The sequence below is a fragment of the Plectropomus leopardus genome, chromosome 10, assembly GCF_026936395.1.
Source record: "Plectropomus leopardus strain MGB_pleo_1.0 chromosome 10, ASM2693639v1, whole genome shotgun sequence".
NCBI classification, from domain to species: domain Eukaryota; kingdom Metazoa; phylum Chordata; class Actinopteri; order Perciformes; family Serranidae; genus Plectropomus; species Plectropomus leopardus.
Window position 1 is genome coordinate 19,393,251 of NC_142185.1, and position 24,090 is coordinate 19,417,340.

The following is a 24,090-nucleotide window of genomic DNA, read 5'->3' on the forward strand; positions in this document are numbered from 1 at the left end:
TAATAAAAAATAGAAAATATATAACTATATGCTTACTGGAAATTTTCAACAATGTGCTGATCATAAAGATTCCTACTTTCTTAACATTTTGCTGACTTGTATTTTACAGTTCATGCTCTTTGGATGACCCATGAGTTTTCTAAACCATTAGAGAACTTAAAGAGTTATAAGTTAAAGCATTACATAGCTATTTATTACAAAAATGTGTGATTTTGGCATGTAGACATATTAAGTAATTGCTGAGCAAGACTGTTCTGTTGGCCTGAGTAGCTTTTAGGTAGATAAGCACCAAGTGTGACTTCATCATGTTTGGCCTTGATCTCTTCCAGTAAAGCTAGCAGATCATGACTGCAGCAGCTCCCTCATGTCAACCAGTGCAAGACTCCCACCAGTTTTGTTTGGAAGGATTTGTCTCATCAGCTTGTCTCGGCAGCTTAGATACCGGGTGAATCACTGTACCTGTTCCTGCTGGAGCACCCCTTGACTTCCCCATCTCACAGTAGCTGCCCACGTAACCGTATGGACATCTGCACAAAGACAAAATACATTCTTTCATAAGAAAACAACTTTTTGGAGTCATTAAAAAAAAGTTGAACCACAACTATAAGGCATTACTGGTGGACAATCAATCAGTCACTGGTGTAAACTAAACTCACTTGCACTTGGGCAGACCGCCTTCATCAGTGTAGCAGGTTCCACCATTCATGCATCTGCATGCAAGGGGCATTGCAACAGGTGCCTCAATGGCTGCAGGAGCAAAAGCCAGGCATACACACAATCAACAACAACAAAACAATATCAGAGCACATGTTCACAAAACCACACAGGGGCAGCCAAGCACGTGTGAAGAACGGATTTACAAATGCAAAACAAGATGCAACACAAGAGTGCAGGCAGCAGACGCACTAAGGCCCATGTTTACCTGCATCACATTCATTGGAGTCAAACTGCACCGGAGAAGACCCTTGAGGGCAGGCGCAGGTGTACCCACCAGGCCGGAGGAGACAGAGGTGACTGCACACATTCTTACAAGGGTTGGGTACTGGAGAGGAAAGAAAAACACTGTTAGATAATGTTCAGAGCAGAGATTTTACATTAAGGTTTCTGTTTGATCCTTATTTTGCAGCACATTTTGTATTACCTATCTTATGTGGTTTGTCTGCGGTTGTAGTTGCTGCATTTCTTGGCCAGGACAAGCATAAAAAGTGAGAATTACCGCTAACTTAGGTTTCGGTTTAGGTGCTACAGAGTCCCTATGGCAACTAAAAATGGATTCAAGAAGTGCTTTGTCCCATATTCCATCAATGTCCTCAAGTCAACAAAGTGACTTTTGTGAGTTTTAAATCACAGACAAACAATGATATGAACTTATTCAATGTGTTAAGTATTTCTAATGACCATGTCTATATGTTTTTTCTACTACGTGCTCATCTGCTTTTTATTATGTTGTGTCCGGTGTGTGTGGTGCGCCAAAGACAAATTTCCACTGTGATGGACAGTAAAGATATAGTCTTATCTATTCTATTATAATCCAAAAACATGCCTCCAGCCATCGCTGCCACTGGTGTAGAAGCATACAAAGAGTGCTAATCTTAATTAAGCTTTTCCTGCTAAATTTATATTAAAATTCGAATTATATTTCAAAATATAACAGCTGATAATTACTTAAAGTTATAAAAATACTCCAAGTTGCTTACAAAAAAATAAGGTGTAATTTTTTATGAAATTTTCTGCATAAAATTGTCAAATCCATTCATATTTTTAAATTGTATCATGTGAAATATTGACAGACTTCTCTTAATATGTCTTAAGAGTCTTTTTGCAGGTCACATTGTGAGTGCGTCAGTTCTGACATCAGTTTATTTGATACTTTAAACATGACATACAATAACACAAAATGTGTCTCTTTACATAAATCCGTCTGTGTTCTGACCTGACTTGTTGTGTCGCTGCTCCTGGTAAATGCGGACTTGAGTCAGCCAGGGGTTGATGGTTAAAACTTTGACTTTATGTCCTTTCCCAAACTTGTTAGTCTTCCACACTTCACCTTTCTCTTTTGTTGTCCAGTACACGTGCCCCTCAAACACATCCAGACTGTAGGGATGTCCGATGTCTGAAACAGGGAAAACACAACACTTTAATTCACCTCCGCTGTTGTTTGAATGAAGTACTTTGATATGGTAGTGCCGCCTGATAAACGTAATGCCTGTTTGTGTTTCTGCAGATTGGCTGTCCTACATCTCAGTGTGCTGACCTCCTGATATGACGACCTTCCTGTCTGTGCCATCAGGCTTCATGGACTCAATGATGTTTTCTTTGGAGTCACACCAGTAGATCCTATTTCCATTCAGATAGTCCAGAGTCAGACCAGTAGGCCAGCCCAGGTCCTCCTCCCTCACCAGCACCTCTCTGTGCTGACCGTCCATCCACGCTGATTCTATTCTGGGTTTCCTGCCCCAGTCGGTCCAGTACATCATTCTGCCAGCACAGAAATAAACAAAACATTATTTTTGATCTGGATACAAAGCCTCTTCATGCTGTACAAAGGAATCTAATGCTATATTTTTCACACTAAAGCTCTGCAGCCTCGTACCCAAGTGATGGATTGACAGCAATAGCTGCGGGATGGTCCAGGTCCGTGTGGATCAACCACTTCCTGTATCGCCCATCTAGTTTGGCCACTTCAATTCGATTGGTGCCTGAATCAGTCCAGTAAATGTGCCTGTAAAAGGTGATAAATACACACTGAGTAACGGAACAAAGTTTAGAGCAACCTCTGCAAGTTAAAGGGATAGTTTTGATTTTTTTTTAAAATGGGGTTACCTACAGTTGATATCAGTCAACACGCCTAAATCTGGAGAAGCATGCAGGAGTAACCCCATGGAAACTAAGCGATGTACTGCTGTGTACAGAGGCAGCAACAACAGTATTTATGTCATCAAAAAAAAAACCTATATCAGTTGTGTATGCTATATTTAGAATGTTAACTAGTTACCGTGCCATTAGAAAGGCCCTTTTAACAAGCTCTGGTCCACCGCTGCCTCAATCAGTTATTTTGTTTGTGTTTTTGTGTGACTTTGTTGTTTTAAAGGGTTGGTTCGGATTCACCACAGTCACACAATAACACAAACAAACAAACTGATCGAAGCAGCAGCTCTTCTTTTCTGCAAAGTAAAATTTATTATTTTTTTCAAAGGAGTCGGGTAGCTTTAAAGAGAGCATAGATAAAAGCTTTATTTCATCATTGGAAAGTGTTCTCTGATGATAAGGTAAAGCAGTGAAATATTCTGAAGATAACATGCACTTCAACCAATACTGACTGATTTGTTGCTGCCTGTGTCCACAGCAGTGACAGTGACTGACCGCCATCTGCTTTATATAATCCAGTGAAGTACCTCATACACCCCTACTCCAAAACGTTCAAACTATCCCTTCAAGTCATAATCTTAGTGAATTACCCGCCAACCCAGTCCACAGCGATGCCTTCAGGATTAGCGATGTATCTCAGGTTCAGATCGACCTCTTTCACTGGGTTGTTGCCGTGGTCGTTAAATGTGGTCATGTAGGCGCGTTTTATGGCGCCAAACTGAGACCCCCGACCCAGAACTGTCCAGTACACAACACCTACAGCACAGCAGGGGATTAAGTTATCTAAACTTTCATATTCATTACAGTCATCAACATAACATTAAAATGTTTACAGCTGCAGTCTTACTGAGTCCTTGTCCCTCGGGATCCCACAGGTAGTCTAAGGCTTGGATGTGCTCAGCGTTGTCCACATAGTCTGAATACTGCTCAGAGGACAGGTTGAAACGACGGATGCGAACATTGTCTGGCAACAGCAGCATCGGTGGGTTTCCTAAGCAGAAATTGATGAATGTAGTTGGTAAATTCAATGCAGTTTGACTTAACAGGGTAATAAAGGGAACATTTCTGCAGATGTTTCTCCTACATAAGGCTTCCTTCAGTTTACAGCATGTGGAATTTAAGACTTTCTAAGACTTTTTTAATGCCAATCAAAATGAAATTTAAAACTGATATCACTAATAATAATGATAATAATAAAAGAAAAGAAAAGAAAAGAGAAAGAAAAAAGACCTGCCCCAATATTCACTTTGAAATTAAACATGACTTTAGGGTGACAGCAATTCAACTGGTATTCTGTGATTTTTTTTTTTCTTTTTTTAAGTTACCTATTATTTCAAGATTTAACAATGCAATGTCAGGAAAAAAGATTCACACAATCATGCCTTTTATGTCAGTACCTTTAAGACTTTAATTAAGTTTAGACATTTTCAGACCAATTAAGGCCTTATTTTCTGATTGATTGATTTTTTAAGGATCTGCAGAGACCCCGAACATGTGAACAGCGAGCTCTTACCCTGGGCAGCGCACTCTGTGCCATGTGGCACACCAAAAGAAAGAAAGCCTTCAGCACAAAAACACTCGTAGCTGCCCTTTGTGTTCTTGCACTGCTGAGGACACGTGCTGTACACCTCACACTCATTCACATCTGTTCATGATGAAGGAAAAGAGGAAAAACATTAAATGAAAGTAGAAAAATATTTCTGTCAGTGTTAAAATGGATAAAGTACATGACTGATCGACTGACTGATGTAACGTTTACCTTCACAGGTGTGTTTTTCTGTGGTTCTGGGCTTGTAGCCGGGCCTGCACGAACAGAGGATGCCTCCTTGTGTGAGGTCGGTACAGTTGTGTTCACAGATATTGTCACTGCATGTGTGCCCGCTGCCATGATCTGATGAGAATAAATATAAAACACTGGCTGTCAAAATAGACTCTCATGCAGGTAACTATATAGTACCTACAGTATATCCAGTATTTATTCTTGCACCCAATAAGGTTCAGTTAAGATGAGGTCGATAAAAATGTCCAAAGTGGGTCACTGTATTGTAGTCACAGAGGTGGTACTCATGGGCAGATTATGAGACAGAGGGCCCTGGGCACAGATGCCCAAAATCGTAGGAGCATACATTGAAGCAATACAAAAAGACTTTGTGGTGGTTTTGCCTCCTTTTGTGTCTTTATTTGCAATTCTTTATAGTTGATATGCATTGTTTTGTGGTTTTGTTTCTCCTCATCGTAAGTTTGTGTACGCTTGTAGTCATTTTGTGTCTCTTTGGAATATAATTGTGTCTTTTTTTTTGGTAGTTTGGGGACTCTTGGTAGTCATCTTGTGTCTTTTTGTAGTTCCTTTGCTGTCTTCAACGTTCATTTTGTGTTTCTTTTAGGTCATTTTGTGTCTCTTTTAGATAGTGTCCCTTTGAGGTACGTTTGTATCTTTCTCGGTAGTTATATTACCCTTTTAGGTTATTTTGTGTCTTTGTAGTTCCTTTGCATCTTCTTGTGGTAATTTTGTGTGTCTTTAAGATATACTTGTAGGGGGGGGTGCGGGGTTTAAATGTTTTGTGTCTCTTTGTAGATCCTTTGCATGTCTTTGTGGTCCTCCTGAGTCTCTTCTTGGTTGATATACGTTCATTTGCTCTTTTGTCAATACATGTTAATTTGAGTGACATTTTGTACATGAAGGCAAGGGGGGTGGTAACAATTTGGGCCTCTGGTCCTGGGCCCTGCTGGTCTATTTATTAATGGTGGTAGTGAATCAATCCAATGTCAGAAATGTCTTTTTGACTATCTGTCAAATTAATGTTCTATCCTTTCCATGTATGAATGCTGAACTCAGAATCGTGCATTTTAATGGCATCTTAGCTCCAAAATTCAACACACTTCCACCTTAAACAGTATGGGAAACAAGTAGTTTTCTTAATCTGAATTTGTACCATCAACATCACTAATATGCTCTTAGTCAAAGTACTCACGGCAGCCAAGCTCATCTGACTGGTCTCCACAGTCATCGTAATCATCACAGGCATACTGCACAGGGATGCACTGTCCGTTACTGCATTTGTACTCATCATCTGTACAGGGTCCATGAGTGGGACTTTGGCCTAAATGAAGAGAAACATGTCGACTCAAGAAATGCTGCAGATGTTTATTCAAAAAAGAAAAATAGAACACGATGTAAGACTGAATGTATAAAAAGGACCATTAGCCACAAACTATGACACTCACAGTTTTCCTGTCGCTCATCAGAGCCGTCACCACAGTCATCAACTGAGTTACACAGCTCGTGGCTGTAGATGCAGCGGTTGTTGTCACAGCGGAAACGGAACGGAGTCTCACACTGGATTTCCACTGTGGATGACGAGAGAGTCTCAGTGAGTTCAGCAGGTGCAAAAATGTAACACATTTAGCTACAATCAGTGAGCCAACGTAAACTCTAATAAGCTTTGGTTTTGTGTGCTGGACTTGTGAATGTTTATATAATTTCTTACAGCAGAGGTGAAGCTCCTCATCTGAATTATCTCCACAGTCGTTGTCTCCGTCACATTTCCAATGAGGCTGGATGCACACATGGTTCTTGCACTCAAAGAGGAAGGGGGGGCAGTATGTGCCGTTGGGAAAGCGGGTTGCTAAAAGTCAGTGATAAAAAGAAAAGTGCATGCTATTTTGACACATATTAAATAAATACCTCACCCACAAAATGATCACATTTGTATCAGTTATTCACCCAATGTTAGGTAGAATTCATGAAGAAATTTTGTTTTTAAGCCTCCACGGTGAACAAAGAATCCAAAAATTGGAAAAACATTCTTGATGAATTGAAGTAAAGGGGGACTGTGTTGGTGTGAACGGCTCGGTGTTACATGCACGGACAAGTAGCACGCATGGGCAACTCAATGGAATGCACGAGCTGAGTTCAAGCATATGCGCTCGCTATTTGTTTGCTGAAGTGTTTTGAATAGAAAGGTCTCAGCAAAAATGAAGTGTTTGGGATTCTTCATTCACAGTAGAAGCATAGAAGAAAAAAATTAGGCTAGCACAGGGTAAGTATCTGATACAAAAAGTCATTGTGATGGAGACAATGTTTTTTCCAGTGCACTCTTTGGTAATGATTTACCAAAGAGTGCACTGGAAAAAACAATTCGGGACACTTACGACAAGACGTTTCGTCTGTGTAGTCCAGGCAGTCAGCGTTGCCATCACATTTGAAGCGTTCAGCGATACAGTGTCCACTGCCACACTGGAAGTAACCGGGATGACACGTCCGCAGCTCTACAGCACAAAATGTGGCAACGATTCATATAATAATTCACACCATTCATGACAACAGTGAGGACACATTTCACACGTTGAATAACAGATTGTTGGAAAAGTTTCACAGCACCCAGAGTCCCCATATCTTATTCCCTTTTTACTCATTTGCTTTATGTGTCTCATCTAGAATAACTTCTGGATATGTGATGTCAAGTGAGACTTGAACTTCTAAAAAAAACTGATCTGTCTCCTGTTTGTCTGTTTTGTTCCAAATTCTACGATGGAAACTACTCAGCTGTAGTAGAGTGAATAAACTATTTTTGAATAGATCACTACTGGCGGTCTTGTCTGTCTATGCTTCAAAATGTGAAGTTTTATTGATTCTTTGTTTAGTGCAGCCCTCCGTTACTCACAAACAGCCAGACAACAAAGAGCCTCCACTTACCACAGTCCCTTTCATCCGAGTTGTCCTCACAGTCGTTGTCATGGTCACAGACCCAGCGGTCGGGAATGCAGCGCAGATTCTCGCAGCGATACTCGCTCTCTGTGCATGCACGGGGAGCTGAGGCAAAAACATGAAACAGAAAGTGTGGAAATGAGTAAGTGCAGAGCTTAATTTAGTTTTTAATAAATTTCCATTATGCAGACACATTACTCAGCAAGATGGACACAGCTCTTGAATTCAACTGACACATTTCCCAAACCTGTCCAGGGTTTTATAACATTGTCTATTATTTTCCTCCACATTATAAAAAAAAACAACACTCGCACCAGCTGTATGCGCAGCCGTTACTCTGCAGTGAGCTCATGAGTTCACTGGAGACGAACTCTTCTGGCATCAGCACCACAGCAACAAGGGAAGCGGCACCACCATGATTTAACCCCAGTCACGGTTTCTCCTTTGAGAAGCTACATTATCTCTATTAACCGGCATGTTCTCAGACATGTTTAAATTCTCCAGGGCAAAGGGTGACGGACTCCTTCACTCCTTCTTCCTGACACGCTGAGGACAGCTTGTTTCTCTAGCAGCTGATAAGACTACCTCTCTCAGCACTCGCGCAGAAGTGTTGAGCCTCTTACAAAACCTCCCTGCTGTCTGATAAAAATGATAGCAGGACTATTCTTTACCATCAGCACTCCTTTTTTATTTGGACAATTCGCAGGAGCTGAGCTAAATCTCCTAGTAACCTACTTGAGACACTTAGATGATATCAGTGTTTTCAGATTTTCACTCTTTACGCTCTCGTCAAACCAAGCCCTCAAAGTAATCTGCACTCACTGCAGCTGCGTTCATCAGAGTTGTCTCCGCAGTCGTCGTCCCCGTCACACCTCCATCTCAGCGGGATGCAGCGGTGGTTGTCACAGCGGAAGTCTCCATTAGGATCGCAGGTCAGTTCGTCTGAGAGAGGAGCAGATACATTAAACTGATCATTGTTTTAAACCCCTATGTTCGTCTCTTTTCTCATTGCTTCTTTTCTGTGACTATTTGTTTTAACTTCAACAACTCCTTAACTTTAGCTGGACTTAGTGCAGGTGAATCTGACTGAGCACTTGGCCTCTGCATTTTTCTCTTCCTGCAAACGTCTGTTTCGTTATTGCAGATATTTGATTTTACCAAAAAACAAGCATGAACCGATGAGACCACTGCATGCTCTTTTTATGTCTGACAATTTCTCACTTGAATTCTCTGTTGTTGCCTTTCCCAACCTCTCTTTCCACCCTGCAGAATAGCAGAATATAACACGCCCAATGATCCTGGTTCACACTTGAGGTCAGGGAAAACCTGCTATTTTTACTAGATGTGCCTAATTAACTGGCAACTTCTTTATAGTGTGTTATAACCAATTTCACTGATTTAACAGCTCTCTTTCATTAGTTTGCAATGCCAGGGGCACCAACACGTCTGTATATAGTACTGACAAAAGCTGACAAAAAGTAACAAGTAACAACAGCAGGATATGCCTTAAAATGTTTCAGCTGTTAAGTCATGATGAAAATATCAGTTTGAAATGAAAGGCATCTTGTTTTTTTAATTAAACTGCAACAGTCCTGGAGGGAGAAGAGCAGCACCCTAGGACAGATGGGTGACCTCTACCCATGCTCGTACGGGTCTGCAGAGGATAAGACTGCAGGAGATGAGAAGCACAGACGGGAGAGGAGTGGAGGAGAGCTGGTCTGAGCCGTCTCTACCACACAGTACTGGGGGTCAAAGATAGCGCAGTGTTAGCCCTCCTCGCTCTCCACCTGGCCCATCTGCTACATTCTTACAGGAAGATTAGCGCGGATCTACCGTCCTGCACCGGCATGGCACTAATGGAGTGAGGGCCTCCGATAAGAGACGGGAGGGCCGCGGCAAGTGTGCTTGGATCGCAGCAAAGTACAAAGAGACTTGTGTGAACCCTGCCCCCCCGCAAGGACAGAGCAACAACACACACACATACACACACATATATGTAGACCCGTACCAGCGGACAGCTCATAAATCTGTGGTGCTCTTAGGGAGAGGCAAATGGTGGGGGAGGGTGAGTGATGAGACCCTCTCCATCAGCACCTCCCTCTACCTCACCGTGTAATGTTCCACAGGAGGTTGAGGTGTTGGCTAATTGCCCCACAATCACTCCTTGAACACATAATGTTGTTTCCCTGTTGTTAAGTTTTTAATCTCTGAAATCATCTGACTATCAGCAAAAAAATGTGTCAAATATAACTGTAGTTTTAACAGTCATATTCAAATTTTACAACAAACAGTCTTCAAATCAGTGCCACAATGAATACAGGAACTCAGTTCGGTCTCAAGGATGGATGTCGCAGACTCACCACAGCCCTGCTCATCACTGTTGTCTCTGCAGTCGTTGTGGCCATTGCACACAGACCACAGTGGCACGCAGCGGTAGTTAGTCCTGCAGTCAAACTCTGTGTGGTTGTCACATCGATGTGCCGGTCCCACTGTAGACAATACACCACAGTTGTCAAGTAAGGAGACAGAGACTGGTGTACTGGTTAAAACATCAACATTTACTGCCTAAAGATGTCAGACTTTAAAGTTAGTTAGCATGTATACTATCCAGGATTTTCCTAAACTTATACAGCAGTATTTCTTTGTAAATCATCACTTATAACCCACTCTCAGGGTGTGGCGGTGTATTTTTTGGCAGAGACTCTGTCCTCTGCCTGTATTTTCTTCCTATTTGCTGTGTTCAGGACATTTATGAGTGTGCACCCTGACAGAGTTTGGAGTGATGTTGAGGCTTTGAAAAAAGGTAGTGACCAGCTGCCAGACTGCAAGCAGCAGGCATCCAAGAGACACAGCATCCAAAAAATGCAAATATACTGAGGTAAAACACCTAAAAAAAGAGAGAAGCTGGGGTTTACTTCTGTACTTTCTTTTAAACACTTGCTGGGACTATATCAACATGAAATATTGTTGATAAAAAACGAAGAACACTAAAATGCAGTTTAAAAAAATAAAAACTCTTCTAAAAAAGCTGACAAAATTAACACTAACATGATGTACTGTGTGCCTTCGTCCAAATCAGTTTTCTATTCTGACGTAACTAAGATTGGGATTGAGTTCTTCTATAATGTAAAAAGGAGAGAGAAACTGTTTATTACTTACTGCACTCCTCTAACGGTTCATCTGAGTTGTCACCACAGTCATCGTCAACATCACATTTCCAGTTCTGCGGGATGCAGCGTCCATTGCGGCACTTAAACTGTCCAGGACGGCAGGTCCTGGTGGAGCAGTGGGTGGGGTCCTCATCAGACTGATCACCGCAGTCATCCTCGCCGTCACACTGCCATGACTCGGGGATACAACGCTTATTTGCACACTGCCACTGGTGGGTTTCACACTGGTGTGTCGCTGTAGAGGGAAGAACAGTTCATCAGTTGACTGGAACAGTTTTTACATTAACTCAAAAGAAGCAAAGACATGTTAAGTAAAAGCACCAAAGGTGACCCTAATTTTAGCTATTAAAATGTCAGCTAGGAGAATGCAACCCACCACACAGCACAGGGTCTTCATCTGAGCCATCATTGCAGTCCTGGTTGCTGTTGCACAGGAAATGCGGACTGGTGCAGTTTCCATCATTGCACTGAAACTGTCCAAGCCTGCAGTGGCGAGCCGGACAGGTGGACGGCTCGTCTGAACCGTCTCTGCAGTCCCTCTGACCGTCACATTTCCACCAGATAGGAATACATCTGTTGAAGCAGGCAGGGCAAAAAATGTTTAAATGTTACACAAAATTTCAAAAAACACTCCAGAAAATTGCAATTCACAACTCTATTAAAGGCGCATTTGACATCAATAAATCTTTAATACAATAATTTTATATTACTACATTGATTTTTACATACAGGTGTATAGTTATATAAAAGATCTTTTGCCCCTGCTGACTCCATCACTGTATTGTGTGTGCAGATTTTGCTCCAATGGAGGATTTTATGAAAAATCTAGTGAATTGTATTATGACACAAACAGCAGGGAGCGCTGTTTCTCCACGGCAAAGAGAGCAAAGAAAGATTTTCTTGAAATCTCAGACAAATGATGCATGGAGCAAGTGAACAGCCAATATGAATAATGCGACCAAGATTTTTTTTCTTCCTCTTCAGTCAAGGAAAAGAGGATCAAAACACACAGGAAACACCAGCATGAAAGCTTTTTTGTGATTGAGAGGGTGATTACCAGAAATCTGAAATCGGAGTCTCAAGTTTGAATTTTGACACTAATGCCTCTAACAGTAGTCTAATTTGTTAATCACAGTCCCACTAAAGTATCACTGTCAGTTCCGCAATGATATACTGATGATGACTGACTGACTACTGTCACATAAAAAGGTCACACAAAAGAAATCTTTACAAACCGTTCATTGTTAGCACATCTGTACTGGGTGCTGGTGCACATGGGAAGGCATCGGGTCACACCTCCTATTTGGACAGTCAGGAAATGGTCAGGGCACTCACAGGTGTGATTCCGCCCCCCATGACGGATCAGGCACAGGTGAGAGCAGCCGCCATTGTTCACTGCACAAGGGTTATTTACTGTGGAAGAGGAAGACAATCTCAGATCAGCACAGCTGGGTAAATACAGGCCAGGTATTGTTCTGCTTGTATTAAACACCTGTGCTTCAATCAACTTGTTGAGATAAGAAACATCTAAAAGTTTCTTTGATTTCAGCTCACCAATAGGTTGTCTGTAAGGATGACACACATGGATGTCAAATGGTCTGTGAGTGGTGTTAACCAGGACCTGACGACCAGAGCCGTCGTATTTGTTGCCTTTCTCCACGGAGCGCGTGTTCCAGTCCGTCCAGTATACAAAGTCCTCAAACACAGTCAGGGCAAATGGGTGAGGCAAATTTCCATCATACACTGTGTGTCTGTGTTGACCGTCCAAGTCTGAGTATCTATTAAAAAAAATCAAAGGGTTTAAAGTCTCACAGCCTTTACTGACGGCTAAAACAGTGTGATCACTCCCTGATAAATGTACTTACTCAATGTAACTCAGATGAGCATCGGACCAGTAGAGCATGTCGTTAGAGTAGTCGATCGTGATCCCATTGGGCCACTCTAATTTGGTAGTGATGATCACTGTTTTGTTGGTTCCATCCATCCCAACACGACCTATAAAGGCTTTGTCTCCCCAGTCGGTCCAGTATACAAATCTAAGAGGGAACCAAGAAAATAACTTAAGATCAAACCATTTCTACACATAAATGAAGAAAACACTATCTATAGTTCTAAAAATAGTGCCAGACCGAAGCAGTAATATTTACATACTGAATAATATATGTATATATATTTTTTTATAAAGGATCCCCTAAATATTTTTAAGATTTGAGGCAAAGGCACTATATTCAATGTTATAACTAAAGATGACAGTAACAAGAAAATGACGGAACATGTTAAACTGTTACTTTATGTAAAAAATAAAATAATATGAATAAAAATTGTTAATAATTTCGGTTGATTTCTTAATAATTGCCAGGAAAGAACTATGCAATTAGGTAGGGATTAGAATTATTCATACATTTGCTAGCATAACCTGGAGAATCTTTAAGTCAATGCAAAGCAAGTCAAGTCAACTTATAATTCTGTCTATTAAACATGTATTTCTGCAATTTACACATTGGAATTGCCTTTAGACTCTCTACCATCATATATAACACATCTGTAATCACTGCTGAGCCAATAATATTGGCCCTGCTGGTATATCAGACATAATTTCACCTGGCCTCCTACTCACCCATATTTGGGATGCAACACGATGGCTCTTGGGTTTTCAAAGCAGTAACTGTTATTGGCATCAACGCAGTGTTCAGCCAGTTTCTTCACAAACCGCCCGTCCAGTTCAGACACTTTGAGACAATCCAAGAAGCTGTCTGTCCAGTAGAGTTTCCTGGCTATCCAGTCAACTGCAAGGCCCTCTCCATGTAGAACTCCATTGACCACCACTTCCCTGTTACTGCCATTAAAGTACATCCTCTCAATCACTCTGCGGCTCACATCAATCCAATACAGACGCTTGTCGACACGATCAAAGTCCATAGCCACCACACTGGTCAGGCCCTGCAGGATCAGAGAGTACGCCTGTCCGTCTGTTGACAGGTTTCGAAGGTAATAGCGGTTGCTGAAGATGAGGTAGGGGGAGATGTTGCTGTTCTGACGGCAGCTGTGGCCGTCGGGCTCCCGGAGGAATCCAGGGGCACACTTACACACATACGAGCCAACGGTGTTTTCACAGATCTGGCTGCACACGCTAGGCGTCTCGGCACACTCATTGATGTCGTCGCACGTTTTGCTGTCAGACATGAGGCGGTAGCCAGGACGACAGGTGCAGATAAAGCTGGTGGGTGTGTCAGTGCAATTGTGATCACAGTGATGGGTGGATGGGTCTGTGCATTCATTGACACCTGCAGTCAAAGAAGCGAAGAAGTTATGAGTCATTGGCAAAGAAAACATGTTTATCCTGTCTAATCTAATCATAGAGAAAGAAAAGAAAGATGATGTGCTTTATTATTTCTGTTCTTGTGTTTATTATTCATAAATAATTAAAATGTATTATTCATTAAAAAAAAACCATCAATTTAAAACTACTGTTATTCTATTTACGTTATATCTATTTACGTTTTGGGTTTTTTTTTAAAACTTTTTTACTTTGCTTTGCTGTAAAGTGTCTGCTTCCAGCCAACTATCTGAAGCTTTTAGCATTTAAATCATGACGGGGCAAATGAATTCATTTTCTCTTAATGAAAAAAGGTTGTCTCTTCAAAGCTTGTGACAAACCATCAAAATCAAGCCAATGAGATGGATGTAACTGTCCCTCAGGCTATGCTGCTGATTGTACTCTAACAGTGCTAGAGATGGAGACTATTAACACGGGGGTGCCTGTGGTTGAAGCTGACCTCGTCTAGTGGATTGATAATGCCTGGTCACGTAATGTTTGCAGTCAATAAAAAAAGCAAATAGCAAAACTGTAAATTCCATTACTTTATGTCCATTAAATACATATATGCATGAAAAATAAAGTTTAAAAAACGTTTATGATAATCATATGCTTACAGTGGTCAATATAATCTGGACAGATCGGATCACAATTTAAGGTTTTTAAAGTACTTTTCTTTTGTCTTATCATATCCATTTTTTAAATGATATTTATACTGTGGCTCATCATTTTTACCTTAACTATAAATATGAGATGGTCAGACATAATCAAAATCACAATAACTTAATGTCATTCTTATCCTAGTGGTTATCAAGTATCTCAAGAGGACATTTGCTATGCATAATCTCAATTCAGCAGTTGTATTCGCAAATTATTATTAACATATAACTGTCCTATACTTTGATTGTTGACAATTTGTGGTCTTTCCTCAATTTGCCCCCAGCAATTCTTTGACGTCTCCCCTAGAGGGAGCATGCACCAGCTAAAGAAACCCAAATGCAGTCAAACACTGAGGAAACTGTAACGGTTAAAGGATGTTATTTATAGCACAACTTTTTGAACTAATCTGAAAATCTTTTTACACTCACCGCATCCCTTCTCATCGCTGTTGTCAGAGCAGTCATCGTTCCTGTCGCACACCTGGCTCAGGGGAATACAGTGTCCATTGTCACATCTGAACTCTCCGGGGGGGCAGGTGGGTGCTGGCGTGTGGCACATGTGCTCCAGCTCATCAGACTCATCCCCGCAGTCGTTGTCGCCATCACAGACAAAGTCGTGGGACACACAGCGGCCGTTCTGGCAGGTGAACTGGTGCTGCTGGCACGGCTGGTAGGTGCAGCTCTGCTCGTCACTGCTGTCCCCACAGTCATTACGTCGATCGCACCTGATTTTAGAAGACACAGAAGATGAACTCGCATTGCCAGACAAACAGCTTACAGACAACATTATACTGATATCATGATATGAAACTAGATATTGTCTTAGACTTTGGATATTGTAATATCATGTGTTGTCTTTTCCTGGTTTTAAAGGCTGCATTACAGTAGTGTAACGCAATTTTCTCAGCTTACCATACTTTCTTAGCTGATGTAATATTTCCCTTTATCCACTTTGTTTTTATATCCACATTACTAATGATTATTTATCAAAAATCTCATTATGAAAACATTATGTGAAAGTACCTAAAGTCAGCTCTACAATGTTGTCACTATAGCTGTATCAAGATATTTGTTTTAAAAAACTGTGATATTGGTTTTCTCGCCCAGCCCTAGGTGTAATTTCTAATATTTTAAAGGAGTTGTTTTTTCTAACCTGTAAGAGCTGCGTATGCAGAGGCCATTGCTGCAGGTGAACTCATTGATGCCACAGGATCTGCGTGAGCAGTTCTGATGTTCGTCTAATGCATCTGCACAGTCTGCATCTCCATCACACACCCAGTCACGTGGGATACATTTCCGCTGAGGTGGTTGGTTGTTCGCACAGGTGAACTCTGTACTTGAACATGTGCGATTTCCTGGAAAAACAAACAAAATCAGGCAGGGGGATTTACAGGAAGTTAAATAATGACAGTGATGACCCAATGTCAACCTGCATTTTTGGCAATCCAAACATTCCAAACTGTATTTCAAAACACGCAGCCATGACTTCAAATTCTTTATCCATCTAATGTGATTGATCCACATTGTTTGAAGTGAGTCTCCTACAGAGGCTCAGGCAGCACTGAAGTCTTTAGCTTCAGGCATCTTATTGTTGGAGCTCACTTTGGTGAGACATAAGAGTCCTGATCCTCCCTGAGCCAGGAAGCCAGAGAAAGGAGACATGCACAAAGTAACGAGTGAGGCAGGAGAAATCAGGAATGTCAACTCCTTGGATTGTAGACCTTCTACAGGAGACTAAAAGATGCCGGGCACTGACTGCCAGTGTCTCCTACATAACACTTCCCCAGTGGTGTGTATCCTAATCCATCAGCGTCCTGAATAACGAGAGGATGAGGGAGGCAGGAGGGGGCGAAGTGGAGAAGTGATGGGGAAGAGGAGGATGGGCTATAAGGGGAGGAGATTCAGAAAAAGATGGAGAAGAGGATAAAGAGAAGGAAGAAGTGAAAGCAGAGAAAAACAAAATGAAAGGAGTCATACCACAATTATGCCTTTGGTCTTCATCACTCATGTCGCCACAGTCATTGTCCCCATCACAGATCCAGGATGAGGCAATGCACCTGCCATCATCACAGCGAAACTGATCTGTGTTGCAGGTTCTGACCAGTGTGGCTGCAGAGACAAATCATATAACAAAAAACTGTAGATAACTGTAGATCATTTACACTCTAGATTATTTGTTCCCCCTTTTTATTTCCTTGTTTGTGATTTCCAGTTATCTCAGGTACTTCCCCCACTGCTTTCCCAGTAATAAGCAAGGCACAATACAACACTGGCAAAGCTTTCAAAATAGTCATGGCAACTCCACATTCCCATGCATGGTGAGCTATCTAAACAAAAGCCAAAGTGAGGCTCTGTAACCCCTGGCGGACAAAGGGAGGGGGAGGTGCTGTTTGTCAGAGGACACTGAGGGGCGTCACCACAGAGGAATGCAGCACACAATAGGAGGCCTGACTGACCACATCGTCAACAAAGAAATACACCACTGACTCGCACTCTGCGCTACATCACTCACAGCGCTCTCTCTCTCACCAACACACAGATGCAGATTGGCGGACAGACACAAACACACAATAACAGAGCAGCTGATGATGGGGTGGGGGCAGACGCACAAAGCCAACAGGCCCGTTTTTTGGGGGTGAGTGAGTTGCAAGACACTCACTGCAGGAGAGGGGTTCATCAGAGCCGTCGGCACAGTCAGCCCCTCCGTCGCAGTACCAGTGGGCGGGGATGCAGCGACCACTGGAGCAACGGAACTCAGTCTGGGAACATGTGGAGGCCGCTGTGTAGAAGACACAGAAAGGCAGGAAATCACTTGGAGGACTTTTTAGTCAGTTGATAAGGCCAGGTGGGATAATCCTTGTGTGTTTCCAGTGGTGGAAAGTTACTGAAGGTCTGAACTTCAAAGGAGTAATTAAGTTAAAAAAAAAAATTCTAATTTCTTTTCTATAAAAGCACAGGTGTTACTAATATTTATTTTCATAGCTCTATCCTGTTAGTATTCCAGTTAACCATGCAAGTGAGGAGCATTCACAACATTAGGACTCTTTGACGCCTAAGCTTGATTTCTATCAAAAACATGGGAAACTGAACAGAAAATAAAAAACAAAAAACAAAAACAGAAATAGCTAAAATTAAAATATTATATATTCTGTACCATATTTTGAATGTAGAATTTTAATAATCATACATATATATTAGGACATTTTTCCCTATTTTTTAAAAATAATTTCCAGTATTTTTTTTTTTCTCTCTCTCTCTCTCCACCTCCTTTTTAACACAATTTTTTCACAATGTCTGCCATGAAAAAGGTTTACCCACTACATGAAATAAGTTGTAAAACTAATAGAGTGGTAGAATATATTAATTAGCAACTGAAACATAAAAAATCCTTAAAATCCTGCTGAACTGACCACAGTGTGTTGGACTCTCGTCGCTCATGTCTCCACAGTCGTTATCTCCATCACACAGGTAAGAACGTGGGATGCAGATGTTAGTAGACTGACACTTTGTGTGCTCCGGCTGGCAGGTTCTCTCCGCTGTGATCATCAGAAATTCAAACATATTTACTTTGATTTCAACATTTACCTCTGTTAGACTTCTGTGGCAAACTGAGGATACTCACGGCAGTTTTGTTCGTCAGAGGTGCCGTTGTCATAGCAGTTATTGATACCATTGCAAACATAATCCTTTGCAATGCAGCGCCCATTGTTGCAGGTGAACTCAGTGTTGGGGTCACATGGTCTGAAGAGGCAGCCCATCTCATCACTGTTGTCTCCACAGTCGTCATAGTGGTCACAGCGGTAGTGGTAGGGCACACATCGGCCATTGCCACAAGTGAACACTGTGGGCTCACAGGTGTGGAAGGCTGCCAATCAGAATCAAGGACAAGTCAGAGCTCTGGCCAATGGAGAGGACCAACTACACAGTACACACCGCAGAGGAAGCTCATTTTACCTGACAATGCAATAAAGGATGACAGCAGCTGTGGGACTGCATGCAAAGATATAAGCACATTTATTCCATTGTTAGTGCTAATCTGTTTGATGTAGGTGCTTGTTAATGGAAATTTAATCATAAAGCAGAAGAATACACACCAACGTATTTGAAGTCAGATTTAGGTCCTGAGAGAAATTTGTTAAAGCACAAAAAAGAACTTGTTAGTATTAGTGAAGGCATGCAGGAGGTGTCAGCACTTTATGACTAATAATCAACAGTGAAATTTAAGATCATTTAATACAACATAAAATGAGGAAGAAGTGCAATATTCAAGCCCTTTTAAGAACACCCTACCACAGACTCTCTCCAACTCATCGCTGCCGTCTCCACAGTCATTATCATTGTCACATTTCCACTGGGTGCGAATACAGCGGCCATTCATACAGGTAAACTGGCCGGGCTGGCAGCGAGTCCCATTATCGGGGATACAGTGCTTGTTGTCAGCCAGGTACCATCGGCCTTCTGACGGACACTGACACTCAGCTCCATTGGGTCCTAACAAGATAAAATTGCAGTTCACACATTTAGTTGGGGTTTCAGTTACTGCAGTTATAGAATATCATGCTGGATAACAAAGTGACAACATGTAACTGCTCGTACCTGGTGTGCAGATGTGGCTGCAGCCGCCATTAAACTGCTGGCATGGACTGTCACACTGCTGCTGCTTCCTGCTGGCCAGAACATGGATGTCCATCGGCCGAGAGGGAAGGTTTTGGATCATGACTCTCTGGTCAGACCCGTCGTGCTTATTGGCTCGATAGATGCTGCGCGTGTTCCAGTCAGTCCAATAGATGAACTGACCAAACATGGTCATAGCAAAAGGGTAGATGGCTGTGCTGACGATGACCTCCCGATTGGACCCAGTGAGAGAGGATCGCTCAATCTTCTGTCTGATGGCACAGCAAAATAATGATGATAGCAGAGGTTTGACATGGTGATAGACAAAAATTGTATGTATGAATGTATATTTAAACAGTGGACTTTTTCTGATCTTACAAGCTGGCATCTGCCCAGTAGAGTCTCTCTTCTTCGTAGTCCAGAGTGAGTCCATTGGGCCACACAAGACTGCTGTTCACAATCTCTGTTCTGAAGTTTCCACCCAAAGTAGCACGTTCAATCTTTGCATGCGTTCCCCAGTCTGTCCAGTACATGTATCTGTGGAGCAAGGAATGGTTTCATAAAAAGCAGGAGATCTCTTTCTATCTGTTTATCTATGAGTGTTTGTCCTGCTCATCCGATCTACTTCACACTTGGATGGTGTATTGCTTGGGCCCCAAGTCTGCCCAGTGTTGAAGTTGGTGCACTTTGGATACACGACACGTTCAGTATTAATAAACTATGAATAAACAATCAAATATTGCTCTGTGGCTCTGTGCAGTGAACAGTGTTTTCTTATGAAGTAAAAGTACACAGTTACAGTAAAACTACTGACGGCACACAGAAAAAGTTTTACTTTAAGTGCAGGGTAAGAGAGAAGCATTTTTAGCACAATGTACTCACATTTACTTTACACCTGTTCAGGGCAGACCTTTCAATTTTAATATAACGCTGGATATTTTATTCAACAATAATGAATCATATTGTAATTGTTATACTTTCAGACAAATCTGAATCTGCAGCATAAGTAGTAACATGTATCTGTCAGGTCAATGTAGCAGTATAATGTTTTCCTCTACAGTGAAAGTGCACAGTAAGTAAGTGGTATACTGTTGAGTTAATATTTTTAAGTGCTTTGGAGCCTTTTGTATGTTATTTAGGGTACAATAAGTTAGAAAAGTAATATTCTTCAATAGTTTCCATACCTTGACATCTTAAAAGATCTGAAGCTGCTTGGGGCTCGGCTGTATTAGCACAGTGTCAAGTGTGAAGTTTTTTGTATTAGCGGTTCTGCACCAGCAATAACACCGCTAAGAACAGGTTTGTTTTGAATGGGCACCGCATGAGTTAACTTTTAAATCTCAGTTCAATCTGATAAACAAAGAGAGTGTTAGTCATACCCCCTGCAGGGATCCAACATGATAGCCCTTGGCCTGGAGACATGGGCAATGATTGTCCTTTGAGAACCGTCCACAGACATGGAGCTGATGCTCTGGTTAACATAGTCACTGTAGTAAATTCTTCTGTTTATCCAGTCATAAGCAATGCCATCAGGAGCCCCTAGATCTATCCAAACACAAGGACCAAAGCAACATCAGCTACAATGTCAATTTCTACATCCATGAAAAGCAGAATAACTAAAAGTGCATGCTGTAGTGTGCAGAACCTACCCGAAGCTACCACCACAGGAGCTGATGTGGGAGAGGAGAGGCTGACGTAGCTGATCTTGCTTGATCCTGCGCCTGAGCTCTGTGTGAAGTAGATCCTCCTGTCCGTGAGGTCAAAATCCAGTGCTACAGAGGTGCGTGGCACATTGACCACAGGGAAAGGCAATGCATGGTCCTCGGGATCAAGGCGCAGGCTGCGCACAGTGCTCTCGGTCGTGTAGATGAGGTAATCATCTCTTGACACCACACAGCTCTCATCATCTGCTGCGAGATTCCCAAAAGCGCAGCTGCATTTTTTGTTTTGGTTACCTGTGCCAGAACCTGGGAGGGCAAAGCAGAAATGGGCGCAACCTCCATTCGCCTCCATGCAGGGGTTGTAGTTCAGCTCCTGGGCTGTGGTAGGCTGCATACGTTGGTCGAAGATGGTGATGTCTCTCAGCATGTTGATGTTGTCTCTGATGACAGCAGGCTGCTCTGTGCTGCCCGGCTGTTTGCTTGCTTGGAACACCTTTTTGAGGTTTCTGTCCACCCAAATGATGCTGCTCTCAAACACTGTGATTCCGTAAGGAGTGGGGTAGCGGCTGCCGTACCTGACTATCTCTGTCTCCCCTCCCTGAGGGTTGACTCGGGCAATCATATCCAGGGAGTCATCCACCCAGTAGATGTAGCCAGTTTGCCAGTCCAGAGCAAGACCTCGTGGGGTAATAATCCCAGATGACACTAAAATCGTGCGATTGGTTCCATCCAAGAGCGCTCGCTCAATTTTGGGGTTCTGACCGTAATCAGCCCAGAACAAGTATCGGTTTCTGGGATCCACCACAATGTGGCGTGGCATATCCACCTGGGTCTTCAGCAGCACCCTGCGGAAAGTGGTGTTCAGGCGCAGCACCTCTACGTACGTCTCAGTTAGGAAGGCATTGGTAAAGTACAGGTTACCTGAGGACAGAATCCAGGTAGTGTTTAAAATGAGGTCCTCAGTCACAAACCAGTAACTATAGCAGGTCAAAATTAGAGGACTTTATGATGGTGTTATCAGTTACCATATTTGTAATACACAACTGAGTTTCAGTTATGCCTTCAGTTATAGTGATGCAATGCAGTTACAAATCTGGGAAAAGCTGTTTCTGTTGTTCCAAAACTAGTTAATTCAAGTGTCCTTCCTGTCACCTGTGTGTGACTGATCTTCTTGTTCTGTGAGTCCAGCATTATGATAAAGCTTCTTAACGTTGACTCTACCAGGCAGTCTGCTGCCTGAGGCATGTGTAATGCAGCAAGCTCAGATGAGCCAGGCTGTCTTTTGGCTTTCTGGTTTACATCAACAGACGAGGAGCAGCGCATTTATGCTGGGTGCAGGGCTCCACAGAAAGGATTGCCTAATTGCCCTGTGCAAATAAAATGTCATGTCGAGCTAGAAAATCTAGTAACTTACTTACTCATCACGCAAGTGGTAAAAAATAATTAAACATTGTTTTTTATAAAGCTGATGATGGAAGTAGCTAAGGACTGAGTCTTCTCACTTCCCTCTCATCTCCATTGAGAAATGCACATGCACAGTACTGACAGGGCACTTGCAAAAACTGGCGACGGGTAAAGACAAAGTTTATGAGCTTAAGCATAACCAAGCATTCTGAATATCCAAAAACAAGACTTCACTTGGATGGTGTTGAATGTGGTTGAGTGTGCTGTGCAGTTTGTCGCAAGTTTGAGAGCAGGGTGGGTAAAACAGGGTCATTTACTTAAATAATTATTAAAAATGATCATTAACTTTGTTGTTATTTGATAACCGCTGATAAATAAAACAATTTGTATAGGGGCAAGTAAAAATTGATTTTAGGCAAATAGATTTATGACCAACTTGCCTGATGGGGCAAGTGAAAAAAAAAATAATGCTGAACCCTGGAGGGTAAGATACTGGATGGTGAACTAAGAACCAACACCTGCATCATCATTGACTGAGGTCCTCTTTTATCTGCATCTAAAATGCTGTGGAAGTACACTTGGATAAAAATATAGAATTTCTGTGAAAATTAGAGGTGCAACCAGGAGGGCACTGAACTGATAACAAAGATCCTAAAATAACAGTTTAGTTAACTGACTTAATTGCACACTACTTATGTTATGTGGTTAAACGAAACAAATACTTGGATGAACACATTTGTGTTTGGCACAACATACCTGCAGCCCAGTCAACAGCGATGCCTCGTATTCCATTGCGTCCTATTCCAGATGTTACTACACTGTGTAATCCCGAGCCATCTGGCTTGATCCGTCTGACCCCGTTTTGTGCTGCCACAGTGCTGCTGAAGTCACACCAGTAGAGGAAACCAGAAGCCATGTGTACATCAATGTGTAGAGCATTACGGCCTGCAGGAGGATAACCCCGTCATTAGAGGATGTTACTTCAAATAGAGTAACTGCATATCAAATACTCATGATATGGTTATTGTCAGTCATTCTGTATATTTATTATTCCAGCAATCAGTAGTAGATCATTTATGAGAATCGCTGACCTCTCCCAGCCACAGGCACCATGGCCTCAGAGTGGTCTGCCCCTTCCAGACTGAAGCCTTTGATTGCAGACAGAGTGGAGATGACGACATAGGACTGGTAGGGAGTGCAGGTCCTGTTGTCGGCATTCAGTTTAAAACCAGTGGCACATGCACAGGTAAAAAGACCCTGCATCCGAGGCAGGCAGAGCTGCTCACACACTCCCATATTGTTAGTGCAGCCGTTGGATGTACCTGCAGAGGCTGAATTTGTGGAGAAAATATACAGTTTTGTAAACAGAAGAAAAAGCAAGACCAAGCCAAACACAGAGAGCTGTGAAAGAGGATAATTATGTTCGCTTGAGTGACTCACTCTCTCTGTAATGCACTTTCAGAACTCTAAGTCCAGAAACGTTGTCACGCAGCACAACCCTGTTGGCACCCGTGGACTTGTCCACACGCTCTATGACCTCAAAGTTACGGTCAGTGAAGTAGAGATAGTTTTGATAGACAGCCACACCCCAGGGGTGAGACAGGCCTGTCACTATGGTGATGCGGTTACTTCCATCTGGATCACCACGCTCAATCTGTGGAGATCATACACCAGACATGCAGTCAAACAT

The 24,090-nt window shown here is 42.2% G+C and overlaps 1 protein-coding gene across 5 annotated transcripts in view; it reads right to left on the bottom strand.

Moving 5' to 3' along the window:
* The window catches only part of lrp2a (low density lipoprotein receptor-related protein 2a), a 60,652-nt gene that overhangs the window by 3,823 nt on the left and 32,739 nt on the right, over nucleotides 1-24,090 (bottom strand). For 3 of the 5 annotated variants that reach the window (XM_088083229.1, XM_042494310.2, XM_088083232.1), the window contains 39 exons: nucleotides 23,841-24,054; nucleotides 23,492-23,731; nucleotides 23,157-23,345; nucleotides 20,985-21,917; nucleotides 20,715-20,880; nucleotides 19,714-19,872; nucleotides 19,318-19,607; nucleotides 19,012-19,212; nucleotides 18,816-18,842; nucleotides 18,676-18,711; nucleotides 18,344-18,586; nucleotides 18,132-18,257; nucleotides 17,381-17,500; nucleotides 16,699-16,830; nucleotides 15,875-16,076; nucleotides 15,151-15,446; nucleotides 13,364-14,030; nucleotides 12,612-12,782; nucleotides 12,301-12,524; nucleotides 11,982-12,159; nucleotides 11,123-11,319; nucleotides 10,736-10,981; nucleotides 9,937-10,065; nucleotides 8,399-8,518; nucleotides 7,565-7,681; nucleotides 7,021-7,137; nucleotides 6,357-6,494; nucleotides 6,094-6,216; nucleotides 5,841-5,969; nucleotides 4,628-4,759; nucleotides 4,382-4,513; nucleotides 3,716-3,859; nucleotides 3,459-3,624; nucleotides 2,594-2,722; nucleotides 2,255-2,478; nucleotides 1,934-2,113; nucleotides 923-1,042; nucleotides 657-747; nucleotides 460-527 (listed from right to left, as the gene is read on the bottom strand). In XM_088083229.1, coding sequence (XP_087939355.1) covers nucleotides 460-527; nucleotides 657-747; nucleotides 923-1,042; nucleotides 1,934-2,113; nucleotides 2,255-2,478; nucleotides 2,594-2,722; nucleotides 3,459-3,624; nucleotides 3,716-3,859; nucleotides 4,382-4,513; nucleotides 4,628-4,759; nucleotides 5,841-5,969; nucleotides 6,094-6,216; nucleotides 6,357-6,494; nucleotides 7,021-7,137; nucleotides 7,565-7,681; nucleotides 8,399-8,518; nucleotides 9,937-10,065; nucleotides 10,736-10,981; nucleotides 11,123-11,319; nucleotides 11,982-12,159; nucleotides 12,301-12,524; nucleotides 12,612-12,782; nucleotides 13,364-14,030; nucleotides 15,151-15,446; nucleotides 15,875-16,076; nucleotides 16,699-16,830; nucleotides 17,381-17,500; nucleotides 18,132-18,257; nucleotides 18,344-18,586; nucleotides 18,676-18,711; nucleotides 18,816-18,842; nucleotides 19,012-19,212; nucleotides 19,318-19,607; nucleotides 19,714-19,872; nucleotides 20,715-20,880; nucleotides 20,985-21,917; nucleotides 23,157-23,345; nucleotides 23,492-23,731; nucleotides 23,841-24,054 — 7,516 coding nt within the window. The remainder of the gene's footprint in view (nucleotides 1-459; nucleotides 528-656; nucleotides 748-922; nucleotides 1,043-1,933; nucleotides 2,114-2,254; nucleotides 2,479-2,593; nucleotides 2,723-3,458; nucleotides 3,625-3,715; nucleotides 3,860-4,381; nucleotides 4,514-4,627; nucleotides 4,760-5,840; nucleotides 5,970-6,093; nucleotides 6,217-6,356; nucleotides 6,495-7,020; nucleotides 7,138-7,564; nucleotides 7,682-8,398; nucleotides 8,519-9,936; nucleotides 10,066-10,735; nucleotides 10,982-11,122; nucleotides 11,320-11,981; nucleotides 12,160-12,300; nucleotides 12,525-12,611; nucleotides 12,783-13,363; nucleotides 14,031-15,150; nucleotides 15,447-15,874; nucleotides 16,077-16,698; nucleotides 16,831-17,380; nucleotides 17,501-18,131; nucleotides 18,258-18,343; nucleotides 18,587-18,675; nucleotides 18,712-18,815; nucleotides 18,843-19,011; nucleotides 19,213-19,317; nucleotides 19,608-19,713; nucleotides 19,873-20,714; nucleotides 20,881-20,984; nucleotides 21,918-23,156; nucleotides 23,346-23,491; nucleotides 23,732-23,840; nucleotides 24,055-24,090) is intronic. The other 2 variants (XM_088083231.1, XM_088083230.1) reach the window with 1 other exon arrangement.